At 48.1% G+C, this 21,232-nt stretch overlaps 1 protein-coding gene and 1 non-coding gene across 2 annotated transcripts in view; both read left to right on the plus strand.

Moving 5' to 3' along the window:
- The window catches only part of ZFYVE26 (zinc finger FYVE-type containing 26), a 67,340-nt gene that overhangs the window by 43,174 nt on the left and 2,934 nt on the right, over positions 1–21,232 (plus strand). Inside the window, exons 28-41 of the mRNA XM_005686007.3 lie at positions 72–235; positions 1,269–1,405; positions 3,310–3,341; positions 4,117–4,253; positions 5,312–5,532; positions 8,915–9,062; positions 9,276–9,485; positions 10,291–10,509; positions 14,828–15,025; positions 15,941–16,140; positions 16,871–17,012; positions 17,312–17,371; positions 18,814–18,996; positions 19,724–19,768. Coding sequence (XP_005686064.2) covers positions 72–235; positions 1,269–1,405; positions 3,310–3,341; positions 4,117–4,253; positions 5,312–5,532; positions 8,915–9,062; positions 9,276–9,485; positions 10,291–10,509; positions 14,828–15,025; positions 15,941–16,140; positions 16,871–17,012; positions 17,312–17,371; positions 18,814–18,996; positions 19,724–19,768 — 2,096 coding nt within the window. The remainder of the gene's footprint in view (positions 1–71; positions 236–1,268; positions 1,406–3,309; positions 3,342–4,116; positions 4,254–5,311; positions 5,533–8,914; positions 9,063–9,275; positions 9,486–10,290; positions 10,510–14,827; positions 15,026–15,940; positions 16,141–16,870; positions 17,013–17,311; positions 17,372–18,813; positions 18,997–19,723; positions 19,769–21,232) is intronic.
- TRNAE-UUC lies at positions 10,662–10,734 on the plus strand. Its single transcript has one exon. It is a non-coding gene; the product is annotated as a tRNA-Glu (tRNA).

Consider the following 21,232-nt stretch of genomic DNA (forward strand, 5'->3'; position numbering starts at 1 on the left):
CTCATTCCTTTGTCATTTATCAGCTTGACTGTTAATCACCTTTTACTCTGACTTCTGGCTCTGACTTCCAGGTGTCTCCACTGTACATTCCCCAAGTCTGAGGGAGAGGAACTTCCCCCAGAGTCAGCTGCCACTGGAGTTTGTGCCCCCGGCTACACCGCCTGCCAGGCACCAGTGGGTCCCAGATGAGAGTGAGAGCATCTGCATGGTCTGCTGCAGGGAGCGCTTCACCATGGTAAGTCTTATCTGTCTCCAGCTTCACCTGCAGGAGAAATGAAAGTTCTCCCTCACGAGCCTGAGTTTATAGTCACCTCCTGTCCCCAAGAGGAGAGGGTATGTTCAGAAGGTCTGAGGCACTGGGTTTATCTTTGACCTGACCAGGATGTATTTTCTGAGTTCAGATAGAAGGTAGACCGCCGCCCACTCTTGAGTAGCCTTAAATTCTAAATCTCTGCCTTTCTTGTGAAATAAATGAAAAGAGGCAGAGGTATTGCAGGAGTGACCAAACATCAGGACATCTGGTTTCCAGCTCTCATGTCTTTTGCAATAAGACAGATGACCTGGTAATGGTTTTCTGTGCTAGAGCCAGAGGACTTCAGTTCTCATTCCCAGCCCTACCTCTTACTTGCAATGTAACTATTAATCTTTTCATCTCAGATGCTCACTTGTAAACTGAGGGTGATGTATTACTTGGTTCATAAACACTAACTACAGTAACACATGTTACCACACTGAGCACAGTACCTGACTGGCATAATAGCTCAGCACGTGGGAAAATGACGATGGTGTAATTTCTCTGTGTTTGTTTCCTACTCTTCTATAAAAAAGATATAAAATGTCTATCAACCTCTTATGATGAAATAAGGCAGTATTTGTAAAATACTTGAAAAAGGGACACTTCTTCATCATCATCAATACCCTGTAGAACTGCGTTCCTCATTGGCTGGGAAAGTCACTTCTTCCCCACTGCTTTTCATCCTGTCTTCAGACCTTTCCTCCACAGACAGGTAGGGCTTGTCAGAAGCTCTTGCAAAACTGTCCATGACTTGGGCATGTTTGCCCATCAAATGAAAGAGATCTTTAAATGTCAGTTTTGTGAAGGCAAGGATTAGTGTGTTCTTTCTCAACAGAGGCCCAAGCACCTGATAGTCTTAGCAAGTCACAGGTGGCTCATTCCAAGGATGAATGGATTGACAGGTTGCTCACAGGTCCGGCCATCTCACTTTCTCTTCCCTACTCCTCTTTCTCTTTCCAATGACACTCCTCAGTTCAACAGGCGTCATCACTGTCGCCGCTGTGGCCGGCTGGTGTGCAGTTCCTGCTCCACCAAGAAAATGGCAGTGGAAGGCTGCCGAGAGAACCCCACCCGCGTGTGTGACCAGTGCTATAGCTACTTCAACCAAGAGTGAGTGTCCTGTGGTGGGGCCGCTGCTGCTGTTGACCAGTGCACCCTTCCCTGGGGTCCTGACATACCTACAAGTCTCATGAGGACAAGCGTCTCAAATCTGAGCAGTTACAGAAAGTTTTCTTTCACATTTGCACTGAAATGCCATTAAGTTTGCGGTGTAATGGTTGACCTTGGTCAGAGAGACATCGGAGAGGGGAAGTAGGGGAGCGTAGAAGCAGAGAGCAAGCTCGTGCGTGATGTTCTGAGATCAGGGCATGGGTTCTTTGGCCTCTCCCCTAACTGAGGCCATTGGTCTTTGCCTGCCAACACCCTCACCTCTTTAACAGCCGCTCTTGCTTCAGTCGGTCTCAGCTGGACTCAAAACGACACGCTCACCTACTGAATGTTGGTGCCTCACTTACATCAGCTCTCATCAACCTCATCATTCTGGCTTGTTATCCACGACTCAAAGAGCCCCCACACTTTCCTACACACAGTTCACCTGGGGACAAATCTCAGCAACTGCTCATGCCAGGTCAAGTGTTTTTTGCCGGCTCAGTGTCAGTTTTTCCCACTACTTCTAGCAGCAAAAGAGGGTAAAACTAAGTACATGTGGGCATATGAGCCAAAGCAGCTATCCAAAAGCCAAATTACTTTGACTTCTTTGTGTTTTATGAACAGACTTAAATAGATCTCAGACATGTTTGTGTTTCTTTTAACATGAAATTTTTTAATCATTGTTTATCATGGTGATTACTGACCTGATAGAAGGGAAGATGTGCCTTGCTTATACCACAGTTTCTGTGACCCTGGCATACCACTGCCTCCCTCCTGGTGGGGGACAGGGAAATTACCCATTTATCTTTCTGCTGAGATTTGAAATGAGCAGTCAGTAAGGATTCTTTCGCTCAGCAATCACTCAGCAGTAATCACTTCTCCCTTGAGGAGCCCCTATTTTAGTGGGAAGACAGTCAAAACACAGACCACAGAGCCCTTTGGTAAGTGCAGTATGGAGACACACCCAGCTTAGCTCAGTGATCAGGAGGGTTTCCTAGGGGTGTGGGACTTTTCCTAAGCCTCCTTAGAGGATGAAAAGTTGGTGATAAAAGAAGTCAAAACAAAGTGTGCCCCGAAGTGGGAGTAACACCTGCAAAGTCAGTGACAGGAGAAAATGCAGGTCCTTTGAAAAGTGTAAATAGGTAGGTCGTAGCTAAGGTTCTAGACTCGGGCTGGCATCTGAGCTGGGAGGACCTAGGGAATGACACAATGGCTTGGAGCTTGCTCTTTGGCAGCATGGGCTGGGATTGGTTGACCAGAAGGCTCCTCATGCAGGTGATAGCCTTGGGCTCTGGCCTGTGACCTTGGGTTTTAGTGGTTAGTGGCACCAGCTGAACTTGATCAAGGCCTGTGACAGTGTGGATAGGACTTTTATGGGTTGAGCAGAGGTCATGGGTGGTAGGAGATGGTCTCCAGAGACAGCCAGACCATGAGGAGCTTTGTCTGCTAACCTGCAAATGTGAAATATTTGTACCCCGAGGAGCTATTAAAGAATTTTAAGCAGATGCATAACAGAATGCATTTTTTGAAAGCTTGCTATAGCTACAAAGTAGAGAATAGATTGGCAGAATCAAGGAGACCAGTTGAGAAGCTCCTGCAGCAGCAATAGCATTGAGTGATGAGGGCTGTCTCTGAGACAGGGATGAGGAGAGAGAGGAGGATATTCAACGAGGTATTCAGGAGATGGAATGGACAAGAAATGATGAGTGGTTGGCTGTGACAGGTGAGAGAGAGAGAAGAGTTCTGGATGATTCCCTGATAATCTCGGTGCAGTAATAGTAAATGTCAGTGCTGTATACCAAGCTCAAGGAGGAGGAGGAATTCAGTTTTCACAGGCATTTCGCCTTTTCTTTCTCTGTTTCCAGTGTACCAGAGGAGAATCCAGGACAACCAGAAGGTAAGGCTGACTCACATGCCCTGTGTCTTCTTTTTTTTGACCGTGCTGCCAGGTTTGCAAGAGCTTAGTTTCCCAACCAGGAGTTGAACCTGAGCCCTTGGAGGCGAAAGCACAGAGTCCTAACCACTGGACCGCCAGGGAGCTCCCTCCTTGTGACCTTTCCTTTCTGTGCTCAAGTTAGCCATTCCTTCAGCATATCTGCTGCAACTGACACCCTCAGTGGCAACTCAGTGCAGTAGGCTGACCAAAGAAAATTCTTGGCGTTTCTATCAGGCTGTTTCCCTTAAGGTTTGTCATCATATTAACTTATCACACTGGCCCATTAGCTTCCAGCATCGAGAATGCCGGTAGCCAAACAATTGGGTCCTTAACTTTCAGGAGCTTATTTTTCTTGTTTCCCCCCAGGTACCGCTTGACCACCATCCCGCCTCCCAACGCTCCCTCCCTCCCCTTAGTAATCACTATTGGTAGTTTGGGCAGGTTGGTTTAGAGCAGCCAGTGGCTCAGCCCTCCATTTGGGAAGCATGTACCTTTCAGGGCTTCTCACATGAAGCAACAAGGTTGTATGGCAGATATTGCAACACTCATCCCGTGTCTGTGCCTGGAGAAGAAAGTTCGAGGTACCCAAGGTGATCTCCTAAATACAAGGGACCAAAAGGAAAGAAAGAGCCCTAAGATAGCAGGCAGGGATCTGCCAACAGCTCACGCCGCCCACTGGCTGGGCTAACTGGGCTGCTGCCAATGAATGACACACGGATGGTATTTGTCTTCTCAGCCCCCGACAGCTCCAAGAGCGAAAGCCCTCCCTATTCAGCTGTGGTGAGAGTCCCCAAAGCAGCAGAGGTGGAATGGATTTTGGATCTGAACGAGGAGGAAAATGAGCTGGTGCGGAGTGAATTTTACTATGAGCAGGTAATAGCGATAAAATGGATAGTCATTTGAGTTTCTTCATGATGTGTAGTCTGGAGAAGGAAATAGCAGCCCACTCCAGTATTCTTGCCCGGAGAATTCCCATGGACAGAGGAGACTGGCAGACTACAATCCATGGAGTCACCAAGAGTCAGACATGACTGATCAGCTGAAAATACACACACACATGGTGTGTAGTCACATAGCAGAAAATGCAGAGTTGGGCAAACACAGGCTGGTCTTCTCTTGCTCACAGTGTAATCACATGGGAGCTAAGGCAAGGAAACCAGTTAAAAGCATGAAATGAGGAACAGCTTGAGAAATACACAAGAGGAAATCAGGAAAGCCTTCGTGGCATTTAAGATGAGCTGTGGAAGTGCGGTAGGAGTTTGACAAGCAGAAGTTTGGGTGTCATGAGGGGAGTGAGGATAGGAGAAAGACAGAGAGTTCCAAACTGGAACATCCAACCAAAGGCACGGTGTCCAAAATAGTTGGGGAGTTAGAAGTGGTTTAATTTGGAGGAAACACGGGGTGTTAATAGAGGTAAGGTTGAAACGGGCTATTTATGTGTAGGGCCGGCTATTTATGTGTAGGGCCTTACACTCTGCAGTGAGATATATGTACTTGGTAGACATGAGGGGCCATGGAATGTGCTTTAGGAATATTAATTTTAGCACCACTGTGTCCAGTGGCTTGAAGCAGAGACCTCTCCAGGTAGGTAAACAAGCAAGTCAACTATTGTCCAAACCAGCATTAAAGAGTACCTGAACTCCTAGTAAACTGGAAAAGAAGGGCCCCTCTGGACATTCCCAGGCAGTAGGTGGCACGTGGACACAGCTGCCTTCTTCCCAGTCAGGTGACAAAACCTAGCAGCCGGAGTATGACTTAGAACTTCTGAAATGGGTTTAGTTCCACTTCTGCTCTGTGGGAGTTTGGCTTCTTCCACCTGAGGTTTCCAAGCTTCCTGGAATGGGTAGAATTCCTGCCTCCCCAGCTACATTTGAAGACTGACCTGGCCCCTGAACTCACGGAGTGCCTCTCTCCTCTTCCACTCGGGCCAGGCCCCCAGCGCCTCCCTGTGCATTGCCATCCTGAATCTGCACGAGGACAGCGTGGCCTGCGGCCACCAGCTGATCGAGCACTGCTGCCGGCTGTCGCAGGGGCTCACCAACCCCGAGGTGGATGCGGGGCTGCTCACGGACATCATGAAGCAGCTGCTCTTCAGCGCCAAGATGATGTTCGTCAAGGCAGGCCAGAGCCAGGACCTGGCGCTTTGTGACAGGTAAGCGGAAGTGAGTCCCTGTTCCTTTACCTGGTGATCATGAGATGCGAGTTCGATCCCTGGGTCAAACTCCCCTGGAGATGGAAGTGGCAACCCACTCCAGTATTCTGGCCTGGCAGGCTATAGTCCATGGGATCGCCAAAGAGTCAGACCCAACTTAGCGACTAAACAACATGTTTATCCAGCTGTTTTTTCTGATCCCACTGTGAGTTTTCACCTCCCCATCCTCTGACAAGACATGTTGAACTGTTTTGCATCCCATCTGACGCTGGCGAAATGCTGTCACCAGACCACAAGCCGTCCCCCTCACCCTCCCGTGACAGTTCTTCCCTTTCCCTGAGGGGTCCTCAAGGAAGGTTCTCTAGCTGTACCCAGTCTGAAACAAAGACTGGGTAATTTGTAATTAAAATTAATTTAGGGGAACACCTTTAGTCCCCGTGGAACTTTCTGGCTTTTAAAGAAAATGTGTCCTGGGACTTCCCTGGCTGTACAGTGGTGAAGACTCCGATCTTCCACCACAGAGGGTGCAGGTGTGATTCCTGGTTGGAGAACTAAGATCCTGCATGCTGCTCAGTGCAACCAAAAATTTAAAAAAAAAAAAAAAAAAAAGACAAGGAAAATGTATCCTTAGCCTTAACCAAAATTCTACCTAGTCTTGACCAAATTGAGACTGTGGCCTCAGGGAGTTGTGGATGACAGATCTTTGAAGCACTCTGTGGACTGGTCTGTCCCTGCATCCCAGGGAGAAACGTGAGTCATAAAATAGAAGTCTCTGTGGAAAGGGGAGGATTCTGCCCCAGGCCCCTGCACAACCTGCTCTGCCTCCATTAACCTGATATTGAAAACTCCCAATTCCCAGCTTACCCACCCAAATGTGTGACTCATGCAGTATGTTCCCAGCACTCAGTCCTACCCAGATTTCAGAGCAGAGAGCATAATTTTCTTTGACGTGTCAGTGCTTTAGGCACTTGCCCAGAGTACCAGCCTGCACACTCACCAGATCACAGAGAGTGCAGTGACGCTCAGCATCACCACTTCCCAGAGCTCTGTAACTTTAGATGACTCTGGGCCTCAGTTTCCTCCTCTGGAAAATGGGGATAATAATGATATTTATTCCATATGGCTGTTATAAGGATAAAGTGTGAGTACTATAACCATATAAAGGGCTAAGAACTGAGCCTGTGTACTCCAAAAATGTCAGTTTTATTATTAACAAACACCTGAAGGTTGAGAAAGGCAGAAAGAAATGGGACAGAAAGTGGAAGGAAATATATAGGAGTTAATTTTACTCCTTGATCAAGAGACAAAGGTTTCTATCAAGTTGACAAAAAAAGAGGAATATAATATGTTAAATACAGTTTTTTAAATAACCATGTAAAGAACCAAAAATCAGAAATGGGGGAGAAGAGAAGGAAAGAACAGAAACCATTCCATATAGCAAAAGGTAGAGTTAATGGCAAAAATCTTGAGATGTCTGAAATACAATCTTATTAAGAGAAAAAAGATACTCAGATTATGGGGAGGCAGAGCAGATTTAATAAGTCCTAAACTTCCTTCAAAATCCAGTACAGATGGAGGCAATATCTACTCTGGACTAAGTAAGCAGAAATTAAGGAGGTCCTTGCTTCAGTAGGATTCTCATCCACCCCCAGGTGTCATGGGCTTCTTGGACACGTAAAAGCAGTAGTTTCAAATTGCACATTCTTTCTGCCCAACCCTGGAATCCTCACATTAGCTGCACTTGTACCCAGTTGCTGACAACAGTAGATTCATCTCTCAGGTATTGAAAACTCCTGGTTTGCAGAGTATCTTTCCACGGTTTTAAATACCGTCTTCCGGTTCACAGATTGTTCTCGTTCAGTTGCTAAGCTATGTCCAATTTTTTGCAACCCCATGGACTGCAGCACGCCAGACTTCCCTGTCCTTCACTATCTCCCGGAGTTTGCTCAGACTCCTGTCCATTGAGTTGACGATGCCATCAAACCATCTCATCTTCTGTCACCCCCTTCTCCTCCTGCCTTCAGTCTTTCCCAGTACCAGCATCTTTTCCAATGAGTCGGCTCTTCGCATCAGGTGGCCAAAGTATTGGAGCTTCAGCTTCAGTATCAGCCTTTCCAATGACTATTGATTTCCTTTCAGATTGACTGGTTTGATTTCCTTGCAGTCCAAGGGACCCTCAAGAGTCTCTGGACAAATAATGTTTAAAAACAGAAGCTTAAACCACCTATTACACGTATCTAGTACATGATGATACCAAACTTGCTTTTACATACTATACTGTCCCCTGCCCTACCCCCACTAGTTGAGACTCACTCGTGGGCTAAATCCCTTTCCAGGGAAATCAGTGGACAAGGAGGGGATCCGTGGAGGGGTTTTGATAGAATCTGATACAAGAGTCAAGAACCTTGAGTGTAGGCCTGTCTCGGGTGGGACCACACAGAATGATCCCAGACAGCTTTCTGGAGTCTGTGTTTAAAAGGTTTTTGCACTCACCAGATATCAAGATCAGAGGCAGCAGTCCTAGTAACAGTATCCATCCTTGACCCAGATGGAGGATGTCAAGTCCAGGGCACTAGAGTCCAAGTGAAAGGCCAGGAGGCCCCTGCCCAGCAGCACTCCAGAGGATGGTAGTGCTGTGACCTCCATACTGACTGGAGGTGCAGACCCCTGATGCAGTCTGTATGCGCTCTCCCAAATACGCTTCCAGAGAACCAAAAAGCAGTGGGTAACCGCCTGTGAGCGCCTAACATTCAGTGTAAAGGCCTTGCCGCAAATAGACCTGAGTGTCCCAGAACGTCCCTACTCCACGTATTGATAGCTGACATTTAATGAGTTCCTGAAAGCTTCCCTGGGGGGCTTCCCTGGTGGCTCAGATGGTGAAGAATCTGCCTGCAGTGCAGGAGACCTGGGTTCGATCCCTGGGTTGGGAAGATCCCTTGGAGAAGGAAATGGCAACCCACTCCAGTATTCTTGCCTGGAGAATTCCATGGACAGAGAAACCTGGCAGGATACAGTCCATAGGGTCACAAACAGCTGATCATTTAACACTACATCTACCACAATCTACTGCAAAGCTCCAGATACCATACTAAGTCTTTTCCTTCAGTTATTTCATTTTATCCTTAAAACTCCCTGTTATATCCATTTCACAGATGAGTAGACTGAGGCAGAGAAAGATTAGCTAACTTGCCTAAGATCATAGAGCCACCAAGTGATAGAGCTAAGTATCAGAAAGTCTGAATCCAGAGCCTATTCGCCCATGTACCTCCCAATTCTCATGATCCCATTTCACATTAAAAATGAAATAGGAAACCTTTAAGCAGCACCTGTTCCTGGGAGGACCCTGGGGAGCCTCACTGCCATGCCCTTTTCCTCCTGGTAGCTACATCAGCAAGGTCGATGTGCTGAATATTTTAGTCGCCGCCGCCTATCGCCACGTGCCATCTCTGGATCAGATCTTGCAACCGGCTGCGGTAACCAGGCTCAGGAACCAGCTCTTGGAAGCTGAGTACTACCAACTGGGTGTTGAGGTGAGGCACAGAGCTGATGTCTGCCCAATGAGTTATTTCCTCCACTTTTCCTTGGCCATGGAGAGTGTCTAGGGCATGACCAGTTTGCCAGTGTGGGAGTCATAGCAGGTGGGGTGGGGGAGATGATTGACAACAAGGGGATAGAATCGGTCTTTGGGACCCTCAGGCCTGGCTGCAAGTCCTTTTCCCTAAAAGGAGTGGTTTTTCCTCCAGGTCTCCACAAAGACTGGCCTTGATACCACCGGGGCATGGCATGCTTGGGGCATGGCCTGCCTCAAAGCTGGGAACCTCACTGCCGCACGGGAGAAGTTCAGCCGCTGCCTGAAGCCCCCTTTCGACCTCAATCAGCTGAGTCATGGCTCAAGACTGGTACAGGAGGTGGTCGAGTACCTGGAGTCCACAGCGAGGCCACTCCTATCTGTGGTAAGAGCGCAGCAGGTAGAAGCTGGGCTCGGGGACAGCAAGGCCCCAGAGCAGTAACGGCCTGGGAAGAAGATGCACTTCCGTCCCAATGACAATGCAGCCCTGACCCAGAGCTGTCCGGTTTGGATTTCCTTCTTTCCAGTGTATGTGGTTGCTTTTCCAAGAAAGTCACCTAGTCATGTCCTCCTGTTCGTGACCCATGGACCTGCTGCACGCCAGGCTTCCCTGTCCCTCACCATCTATGTGATTAGATAAGTCATAAAGAGTCAAATTTCCAACAACAAAAAAGAATTATTTTAAAGGCATGAAAATCCCATATAATCCCATATCCAGACTTAAGCCATATTTAGATTTTGGCGACTTTTCTTTGTTATGTTTTTGAATTAAATTGCTGCTGTACAGCATATAGGGTTCCACAGGTGGCACTAGTGGTAAGGAACCTGCCTGCCAATGCAGGAGATGCGGGTTCAATTCCTGGAGCGTAGATCTTTTGAAGATCCCCTGGAGGAGGGCATGGCAAGCCACTCCAGTATTCTTGCCTACAGAATCCCCCATGGACAGAGGAGTCTGGCGGGCTACAATCCATAGGGTCGCAAAGAATCAGACACGACCGAAGTGACTTAGCACAGCATGGCATACGGTTTATAATGTGTAGAATTTTATATCCTGCCTGTTTTCTACCCTAAAAACTATATGAGAGAGCATTGTCCCATATTGTTAAGTGTTTTTTGAAAGCAGTGTTTCCAGAGGCTGCTGAGAACTCTCTGGGTCCCTTGTTCCCTCTCACTCTGTCCTCTCTTGGCAGCAAGATGATGATTTCTTGGCCACCTTGAAAGAGCTGGAAGCAACCCTCCGGACCCAGAGCCTCTCTCTGGAAGTGATTCCTGAAGGGAAGATTCTGAACAACACCTACTACCAAGAATGCCTCTTCTACCTGCATAGCTACAGCACCCACCTGGCCATCATCAGCTTCTACATGAGGCACAGCTGCCTGCGGGAAGCCCTGCTGCACCTGCTCCACACGGTGGGCCCCTCGCACGGCAGTGCCTGCCTTGCCCAGCTGGCTTGGCCTACCCAGCTTTCAGGGGGCAATAACCCCCACTTAACGCTACCCCAGGGTTCAGCTGTAGGATCATCTCAGGCAGAGTCAAGTCCAAATGCCACATTCTAGGGATTTCCCTGGTGGTCCAGTGGTTGGAACTCTGCACTTTCACTGCCGAGGACCCAGGTTCAATCCCTGGTCAGGGAACTAGGATCCTGTGAGTTGTGAAAGTGAAGTCGCTCAATCATGTCCAACTCTCTGCAATCCCATGGACTGTAGTCTACCAGGCTCCTCTGTCCATGGGATTTTCCAGGCAGGAGTACTGGAGTGGGTTGCCATTTCCTTCTCCAGAGGATCTTCCTGACCCAGGGATCAAACCCAGGTCTCCTGCGTTGCAGGCAGACGCTTTACCCTCTGAGCCACCAGGGAAGTGAGTTGTGTGGCACAACCAAAAAAAAAAAAAAACACACACACAAATGGCAAATTCTCTCCACACAAATCATGTTTGGATGAGCATGCAGAAGTCTTAACCTGGATCCCAGATCACCCTTCTCACTGGCAATGACACATTTCATCCCTTCTCCCAGAACATACAGCAGAACTAAATAGTAGCTGAGAATGTGGGCTCTGGAATGAGATGCTTGGTATGAGTGGTGTGACCTTGGGCAAATTGGTTAACTTCTCTCTGTTTCCACACACTTCCCACCTGCCCTGGACTATGTCCTGCTGCTGACCCAACCGCACATCCACTCAGAGTTGTCACCACAAAGGCCAGGAAGCACCCTTGGCACAGATCCTAAGTTTGGGCCCCAGGCATCTCACGGGAGGAGAGTATGCTCTCCTTTCTTCCTCTGACATCCTCTGCTCTCCTCTCACAGGATGCAAAGGTGAAGTGTGTTATTTCCTTGGAGCCATTGTTAAGCCAAGTCAAAACTCCATTTCACCATGACTCTTTGGCCTTCTCTTTTTTTTATCTGAATGTCCCATGAAGTTTTTCTGAGGAAAAACTGATTCATACCAAATTTCATATAAAATTAAAGAAACCTGAGTTTTACTTTAATTTTAATCTGCTGCCCTCATCCAAAATGGTAGCCAATGAAAGTTTACAAATGGGCATACCTTCTCAGATATCTCCAAGTGAGTCAGCAGTACAGAGTCCTGGTAACCCCACCCTTACAGGATGTTGGAGACGCAGGTTTGATCTCTGGGTCAGGAAGATCCCCTGGAGAAGGAAATAGCAACCCACTCCAGTTTTCTTGCCTGAAAAATCCCATGGACAGAGGAGCCTGGCAGTTTACAGTCCATGGGGCCGCAAAGAGTCGGACGTGAATGAGCACACACACACACACAGGACACAAAAGGGAAATGTCTTCACTGCTGCCTTAGCTACTGTGTCTTAACTGGGTGTCAAGAATATTGTAAAAGTTATATTGTTTGGTCTTCAACTGCTAATTGCTTCTGTTTGCTCAGTTTCCAAATGAGTTTTGAGACAAAGCTGCTTTACCTCACCCAGTTCTGTTTCTTCTGATGACCAGTCCAGAGAGTTAAGCTGCTTACTTACTTATCTTGGTAAAAGCTGACGACAGCTTTGCCCCTGCTGCTTCTGTCTGTCTCCTGTAATCACAGCTACCCTTGAGGTGGACTATCTTACCTTCTCAAGCAGGTAGAGAACAACAGGAAAAAATAACACATTGTGAGAACTACAACTGAATGCCTGGAGCATGAAAGATGCCCATTCCCTGTCTTTCATCCCTGAGAGATCTTTCTAAAACATAGTACATGTTATTTATGGTATTCGTAATTCATGTGATTCCTCTCTCTAAAAGGCCTTTGGTGAATCCCCAAGGCTGTAAGATGACATCCACATTCTTTATCATGAATACAGAACACAATAGGATCAGGTCCCCTTATTTCTCTAGTGTATTTTTACCACAAATCCTATCTGTGGTCTGTATTCCAGACTTGCCAGATTGCTTAAATTCTCCTAATCGTTCCACGCCCTTTCTTAGCTCCAGGAGTCTGCATTGCTGTCTCCCCTCCCTAGGATGCCCTGCCCCTCCTTGTTTTCTTGGAGAACTCCTGTTTGTCCTTCTAGACCCTCTCTGTTGAGCATTCACCTCTTCCTATGTATCACTTCTGTGCCTAGAACCTAGGTTTCTTATTGCTTTCATCCCAGTGGTTTGCAGCTGTTTCTTTACAATTGTGTCTTCCCGTCTGGACCGAGAAGGCCCTTACTTCCCTTACCTGCCATCTTCAGGCACCTGTCCTAATGCCAGTGAATGAGTGGATGAAATGAAAGTTCTTAAGGGGTTGCTCTTCTGAGATAGTCTACCTTTCCAGTGCAGTTGATCTCCCTACTTCTTAAAGTGTGTCCTACAACTTTTAGGTTAGGTCTGAGTGTTCAGGAAGAGCCAAAATTGGGAAAGAAGCCACTCACCCACTGTGGATGTTCTAAAGCCCAGATCCTCTCCACTTCTAAACAGCTTGTGCCCAGTGCTTCAAGGCCAGCATGGTTGTACTGCCCTGAGTTTATAGCTATCCTTCACTTCTCATCACTTACTCATAATCTAAAGTCGAAATGGCCAAATGATTTTCTTTTCTATGACTATCCAATGCGGGGTATGATTCAGGGTGTCTGAACCACAGATGAACTTCAAAATTGAGTAGATCAGTGAGTGTGTACACTTTCCTGATGAGATCCATGATATTTTTCATTTATTCATTCACCCAAAAAATAGTTATTAAATAGCCGAGGACTATTCTCGGCACCAGAAGTACAACAGTGAAGAAAAAAAAAAGGCAAACCAAAAAAATCTACTTTTATAAAACTTACATTATACTAGGGAAAGAGGCAATAAACAAGATAAATAAAATATATAGTGTAGGTGACAAGCAATAAGAATAAAGTAGGGGAGAGGGAAGAGGTGAATTGTACGATTGTAGATAGGATGTCTGGACAGGTGACATCTGAGTGAAGGCTTAAAGTAGGTGGGGAATGAACCTGCAGATTGTGGAGGAAGCACGGTCCAGGTGGAGGGAGTCACACGGGCAAAGGCCAGGGTGGCTTAAGCAGAGTGAGCTGGGGAAAAGGTGGTAGCAAGTAAGGTCAGAAACCTAATAGGGTCCAGATCATGTAGGGCCTTGCAGACATTTATGAGGACTTGAGCTTTGTGCTGCATGAGAAGGAAAACCTTTGGAAGATTTTGAGCAGAGAAACATGATCTAACTTATGTTTTAACCAAATCACTTGGGTTGATTGATGTTAGTCAAAAAAGAGGCAGGAGGTAAAAGAGGTAGACCAGGGAGAAGGCCATTGGGGTCATTCAGGCAAGTGGTACCCATGACACGGACCAGGGTGGTACATGGAGGTGGTGAGAAGTGGTCAATTACATATAGATTCTGTGTATAGTTGAGGTGGCGCCAATAGAATGTGGTAATGACTTCTATGTTGCAAGGTAAGAAAAAGATGGTAAAGGCTTTTGGCCTGAACAAATAGAAGCATAAAATTGCCATCTGAGAAAGGGAAGACTGCAGAAAGAGCAGATTGAGGAGAAACAATCAGGAGTACAGTTTTATATCAGTATGTATTGTTCTCTACATACCCAAGAGGACTTTTTGGGTCGGCAGTTGAATATAATTTAGATACACGGTTCTGGAGTTCAGGAAGAATAAACAGGCTAGAAATAGAGATTTAGACATAATCAGCAAATAGCTAGATTTAAAGCTCTGAGACTTATAAAATCAAAAGAGTGAGTAAAAAAAAGAGAAGAGGATCCTCCTAAGCCCTGGGGAGCTTAGGAGGAATCAACAAAAGCGATAGAGAAGGACTAGCCAGAGAAATAGAATGAAAACCTGGCAGGGATGGTATCCTGGGAGCCAAATAAAGACAGTTTTTCAAGGAGCAAGCCACCAGCTATCAGCAGCTATTGACAGGATAGATAGAAAATAAGGACTAAGAGTTTTGCATTTAACAAAGTAGAGGTCTTCGGTGACCTAAGGGGCAGTTGCAGTGGAGTTGTAGGTATAAAAGCTGGATGAGAGTGAGTTCAAGAGACTATCAGAGGAATTAGAGACAGGGGGTGTAGATAACTCCATCAAGGAGCTCTTCTATACAGAGAAGGAGAGAAGTCACTGAGTGGGATTCTCAAAGGGATCCATCTGTGATGCACAAAAAAAAGGTTAAGTAGCATCCCTATAGAAGAATGCTGAGGGATGTGAGTGGAAGGAAACTCAGAATGGACCCTAAGAAGTGCCAGAACAAGACTCAAGACTTCTGACTTGTTGCTTTGCCCTACTCCAGGAGAGTCCCCCAGAAGTCTTCATAGAAGGCATTTTCCAACCAAGCTATAAAAGTGGGAAACTACACGATTTAGAAAACCTCCTAGAATCTATTGACTCATCCTTGGAAAGCTGGGGAAAGTACTTGATTGCCGCCTGCCAGCATTTACAGAAGAAGAACTACTACCACATCCTGTATGAGCTGCAGCAGTTTATGAAGGTAACAACAGCCCCATCCTGCCTGCTACCTCTGTCCCTGCAGCCTTGCCACGAGGTGGGTCTGCGCAGGATAAGGGAATAAGACTGTCACTTGGCCCCTAGCCTTGCTCCTTGACTCAGCAACAACAAATCCGTGTTGCTCTGAGGCATTCTCACGTAATAGGATTTCCATTCTCATCCCAAAGAGGCAAACTTTAATCTTGTCAGTAATGGCATTCTTCAGAATTCAGGAAATATAAAGATTAAAAAGAAGAGGGATATGGTAGTTTCTGGATAAACATGGGGGGGTGAATGCAGAATTCATAAGGAAGGGTGGAGAAGTGTTTTTAGAGAAGATGCATGAAAGGAGAGGGATCATGTTTCTTCCGGTCTGTGAGGGTGGCCAATACTAAGTCACAGAGACACTGAATGATTCAATGCCAGAGTGAAAGTGACGGCAAGTCAAATGGAGTATCCTAAGTCTCCTTTTTAAAGATCTCTTTTGTGGTGGAATAATGTCCCACCCAAGAGTCTGGCCAGCTGCTTCCCCATGGCTCAGCAGATAAAGAATCCTCCTGCAATGCAGGAGACACCGGAGACGCAGGTTCGATCCCTGGGTCAGGGAGATCCCCTGGAGGAGGAAATGGCAACCCACTCCGGTGTTCTTGCCTGGAGAATCCCATGGATGGAGGAGCCTGGCGGGCTACAGTCCACGGGGTCGCAAAGAGTCAGACACGACTGAGCACACGCACAGCCCACAAGGCTGCAGAAACAACTGCCAAGAACCCAGCCAGTCGGTTGACTTGTGGATCTCTTGGGCCTCTGAGGGAAGGGGTGCTGGCAACCAGACATCCTGGGTGGAATTCAGAGCAGAATTCTCCCCGCATCCCCACCCTCCAAATCTCCTTTGACCCGAACATTCATTTTCCTCTTCCAGGACCACGTGCGGGCCGCCATGACCTGTATCCGGTTCTTCACTCACAAAGCAAAGACGTACACAGAGCTGGGAGAGAAGCTCTCCTGGCTGCTGAAAGCCAAGGACCACCTGAAGATCTACCTCCAAGAAACCTCCCGGCGTAGCGGAAGGAAGAAAACCACCTTCTTCCGAAAGAAGATGACGGCGTCTGATGTGTCAAGGTAGCTCGGGGTTCAGGGAACAGTTGGGGTGGTGCAGAAGTGCTAGAACCGGGAGGACTGTTGGTGATGAAGCCACCCTCGCCCAGCTCTGAAATCGTGGGAAACAAGCATATACACCTGATAGGAGTCATTCACGGATGATAGTGTCTGGTGTTAAGTCTCAAAAGTCTCCAAAGGAGCTTGGAGGAAAGGAGAGCGGGGGAGGGGCGGGGATTAGGCTCACCCGTGACAATCAGGCTAATCCCCTACCCCATGCAGGAGGCAAAAGAAGTCCTGGGTGATCCTTCATCTCAATCTTACGTCGCAGTACTCTGCTTCCTTGTGGTGCATCAGACACACTGGCTCCTCGGCACCCCGAGTCCTTCCCTTCTCTCAGCCTTTATGCTGAGAACACAGCATCTGAAGTGACTGCTCACTGCCACTGATTTTCCCTTCACAATCCCGATCGCTAGATGCCTTGATGCATTTATTCCCTACCCACCTCTCCTCTACCCTGGGTTTACGTCTTTCTCAACCTCTGCTGTGGTTAGCAGCATTCCGTGCTCTGTAAACACTCGTCACCCATTTTTGTCCTATCGTAACTTCTCAGAGGGCATTTTGGATCTCTTCCCTCCACACCCTTTCTCTTGCCCTTTTCATTACCATCCTGTTATGACTTCTCAGTGCCCCCGGTCCTGGTTGCCCCCGAGCTCCCTCCCGAGGCTAGACTGTGTGTTACCTGTCCCCGCAGACACATGAACACCCTTCAGCTGCAGATGGAAGTGACCAGGTTCTTGCATCGCTGCGAAAGCGCCGGGACCTCCCAAGTCACCACCTCGCCTCTGCCAACCCTGTTTGGAAATAACCACATGAAAATGGATGTTGCCTGCAAGGTATGCCTGACGTCTGAGACCCCCGGCAGGCTGGGGGTCTCTTTCAGAATGCTCATCACATTTGGAATCGTCTGATTCTTTCAGTCGTTTGTTTGATGGTTGCCTTCCCGATGGAGTGTGAGCCCCAGAAGGCTGTGGCTTGAGTCCGTTTTGATGACTCTCGTATCCCTCATGCCTATGCTCAGCAGAGTCTTCACGGATATTTGTTGAATAAACAAATGAATGAGGGCCTTGTTCTTGACTGAGGGGCTGCTCCTGTCATTACTGTTTCTGTAAGCATGTTTCCCTCTCCTTTTCAGGTCATGCTAGGAGGGAAAAATGTAGAAGATGGTTTTGGAATCGCATTCCGTGTTCTGCAGGTATGACCGGATTACTCAGGATTATACGAGCGAGGATCAGCACATGGGCACAGTTCTGTGAGAGATTATTCCTCTGAAAATTTTCATCCCCAGGAAAGTAGATTTGTACTACATCAAGGATGAAAGCAACGAGGTGGCTGTTACAAAACTGGGTCAAGTTCGAGACCGAAGGCCACTTTGACAAAAGCCAAGCAACTGGTGACAAGTTCATCAAAACTGTCAAATAAATACCTGAAACCAGGTCTAGGACAGTTCACTACAGCTGTCCTCCTTGCAGGGGAGCATGGCTGGAGGAGGTGATGTGGGGGAGAGTGGTCCTATTCAGCGGGAGGGGGCCCCTGGCAAGAAGAGCCGCCCGTCCATCCTTCATCTGCCCATGAGCCAGCTCGAGGCGTACATTTTTTGTTGCTTGTGATAAAAGGACCCAGGTACAGCTGTGGCACTGGAGCAGAGGATGGAGCAGGGCGCTAAGACCATGAGAAGCCAGACCACCCCTACTACACAGTGATCCAGAGGCCCCTCACTCTCCAGGCAGGAAGGGTCTTAATTAACACTGCACATCTCAAGGATCAAAGACAGCAAGCAATCCAACCTGACAGATCTCTTTTCTTCCCACCCATTTTCTGTGTTGGACAAAGCTCTCCATACACAGATACCCCTGTGTGCAGGCAGAGTGACAGCTCCTATCAGACCCCAAGGCAACAAAGTATTTATCCAGTAGTTTCTAGATCATCAGCCCTTTGGTGCGGAGAAGGCAATGGCACCCCACTCCAGTACACCTGCCTGGAAAATCCCATGGACGGAGGAGCCTGGTAGGCTGCAGTTCATGGGGTCGCTAAGAGTCGGATACGACTAAGCGACTTCACTTTCACTTTTCACTTTCATACATTGGAGAAGGAAATGGCAGCCCACTCCAGTGTTCTTGCCTGGAGAATCCCAGGGACGGGGGAGCCTGGTGGGCTGCCGTCTGTGGGGTCGCACAGAGTCGGACACGACTGAAGCGACAGCAGCAGCAGCAGCCCTTTGGTGAACTAGTCTGTCTCCTAACACCACAGCCTCTCTTCACAGAGCACCTGGTGTCCCGGGCAGCCAGTATCAGCCCCCAACATCCATTTTCCAAGAGAAGGTTGACTCGTTAGAGGGAGAATGAACTGGTCTTGGGCATTTGATTAGAATATCTTCAGGCAGTGATGCGGCAGCAAGTGAGATGTACTAGCGTAGATCTCAAAGTGCCTCTTTTCATGCTTGCTTCCCAAATGTCTGCCAAACTCCAAAAGAGGAACTTTCTGCTGCTTGTCTGCTTATGTATGTTTCCTACTGGGACTGCAGTCAGTTTGGCGTGTCTGCCCCAAGCCCGTTCGGAGCTCTGTGAATGTCGCCTTCCTTCCCCCAGCTGTGGCGTCCCTGCCTCCCTACCCTTGTCATCCTGTGTTCTGTTCTAGGACTTCCAGCTGGATGCCGCCGCTACCTACTGCAAGGCCGCCCGGCAGCTGGTAGAGAGGGAGAAGTTCGGTGAAATCCGACAGCTGCTCAAGTGTGTCAGCGAGTCGGGCATGGCGGCCCAAAGCGACAGGGACACCGTCCTCCTCAACTGCGTGGAAGCGTTCAGGAGGATCCCCCCCCAGGTACGCCCACCCCAGACCTCGGCTCCTTCATGTGTTTCAGTGTCTGCACATCCCCCGCTTTATTTTTCTCTTCCCCATCATGTACCCAAAACTCTACAAGACCCCTCTGTCTTTCTGACCCCTCGATAATAATGACCTTGTGCTAATCAACCCTTCCTGGAAAGACAATTCATGGTACGTATCCAGAAGCCGCCCCTAAGCATCCCGTTGTCTGATGTTATTGATACCTGGAAGTGTCTGCAGACAGATGGAGTTGAGTTTCTCCCAGGGATTGTAGACGAGGTCAATGTGGGCCTGCAAGTGGCATGTCATCTGCAAAACTGTCCCCTAATGGCTTTGTGGGATGAACAAAGACACATCATTCATGAAAGCCAAAGAAAAGCTTTTGGTCTCATGCTGATTCTCAGATTTCCAAGCTTAGTGTTATCATTAGATTTCCTCTGTTGCTCTGATAGCAGGAGTTGAGGTGTTTTGTTTTTTTTTTTTATTTTGGCCACACCATGAGGCTATCAGAATCTCATTTCCCGAACCAGGGACTGAACCCAGGCCCTCGGCAGTGAAAGCACCGAGTCCTAACCAATGGACCACCAGGATTTCCCAGGAGTTGTGTTTATAAGGAAGGGTCAGGCAGGCATCCCCAACCAGAGTCAGAAGGGCTGGGCAAAGAGGGAGTTGAGCCCCGGCTCCATGCTCCGTCTCACAACTGCTGTGTCTCTGTCCCGCACAGGAGCTGGAGGGCCTGATCCAGGCGATGCAGAGTGACGACAACAAGGTGAGCAGAGTTGTCTCCTCACCCAAATGCTCGGGAACAGCCCTTTGGACTTGCCTTGTCACCTTCACCCCTCACTTGCTACGACAGTTCCATTCAACCCCTCTCTTGCCCTCTTTGTTATCTGAGGTGGGGCCGGGACCCAAATAAGGGCGCAGAAGGGAGGGAGTGTGTAGAGAACATGAGAAGAACCCCGACCACAGGAACCTTGGCCCTCCCTCTTCTGTGCCCCCAAGACACACAGGCCTTTCCACTCTCCCCGTTTTCCATGGAGGTTTCCTCTCCCATCCCTAGAAAATCCTCACTGGCACTTTGTCTCACTGAATAAGGTTCTCAGAGTGAACAGGCATCTCTTTATCCTAAAGGAGCGAGGGTACCCTCTATGGTAGGGAAAAAACCCAGCCAGCCCTTTGACCAACAATGCCTATTAGTGCCTCAGTCTCCAGAACAGACCTTTCCCCTGAGGCCCGAGCCTGCTTCCTGTTGCATATGAAATGGGTGCACCTCGGTGAGCGTGTCAGGCAGAATAAAACTATCCCCAGCTGCTCCAGTCTGTGGCTCACCACAGGCTCAACCCACCTGCCATTCAGGGGAAGGCCTGCAGGCTAGGAGAGGCATGAGAAAACCCAGCCAGCCCGCCCTGGCCACTGGCAGCAGAATCCTCCGGCAGCTGAGTGCCTCGCGAAGAAAACTCGTGTTAGCAAACAACTTCTTACACTACCACGTTGCTGCTCCCCATGGCGGTATTGCTATTTCCTGAACTGAATTTCCAGGGCATGTTTCATTCGAGGGTTTAGGGAAGATCTGTTCTTAACATTTCTTCATCTAATTCTGCAAGATCCTGATGCGATCCTATGAAAAGGATGGAATTCTGACATCCCGAAATGTGAAAAATTCCTTTTCTAGCATCAGATTGAGAACCTGGCAGCCAGGCCTGATACTCAGGCTTCTTGACTCTCAGACTCTGTGTGGCTCTTTTGTAAGCCTTCAGGGAGCCTCCTGCCCAGTAGGACAGAGCCTTTGTCCCTGGAAAATGTGGACCCTGAAATCTCTAGCGTCACTGTTACTTCTTCAGGTTTTTTCTTCTGTCTGTCGCTGTCCTAACACACTTTAAGTGATCTAAGGCCACAAGATCTTGCCGTAAAAGAGCTTCATTCAGTTTTTATTCCAGACTTTCTGGAAAAATGCCCTTCTCTAGGTAGGGAGTTTTGCCTGTCGACTTGGTGATATTCTGTTCAATGTATACTGGTGCCAAGTGGAGCTGAAGGCCTAGGTGAGAGCAAACATCCCAGAGCAGCAGGTGGATTAACCAGACCAGCGCTCAGCCAGCCAGCCATCTTGCAGCTGTAGATTATCTGTAATTGAGCTTAGAAAAGGAAGACTTTAGTGACTGAAGTAAGAAAAGACGGTAGAGCTTTGAAACATGAAGAGAGGAGTCCTCTCCAACCACCAGGAGGACTGTCATGG

Source organism: Capra hircus, chromosome 10 (genome assembly GCF_001704415.2).
Source record: "Capra hircus breed San Clemente chromosome 10, ASM170441v1, whole genome shotgun sequence".
NCBI classification, from domain to species: domain Eukaryota; kingdom Metazoa; phylum Chordata; class Mammalia; order Artiodactyla; family Bovidae; genus Capra; species Capra hircus.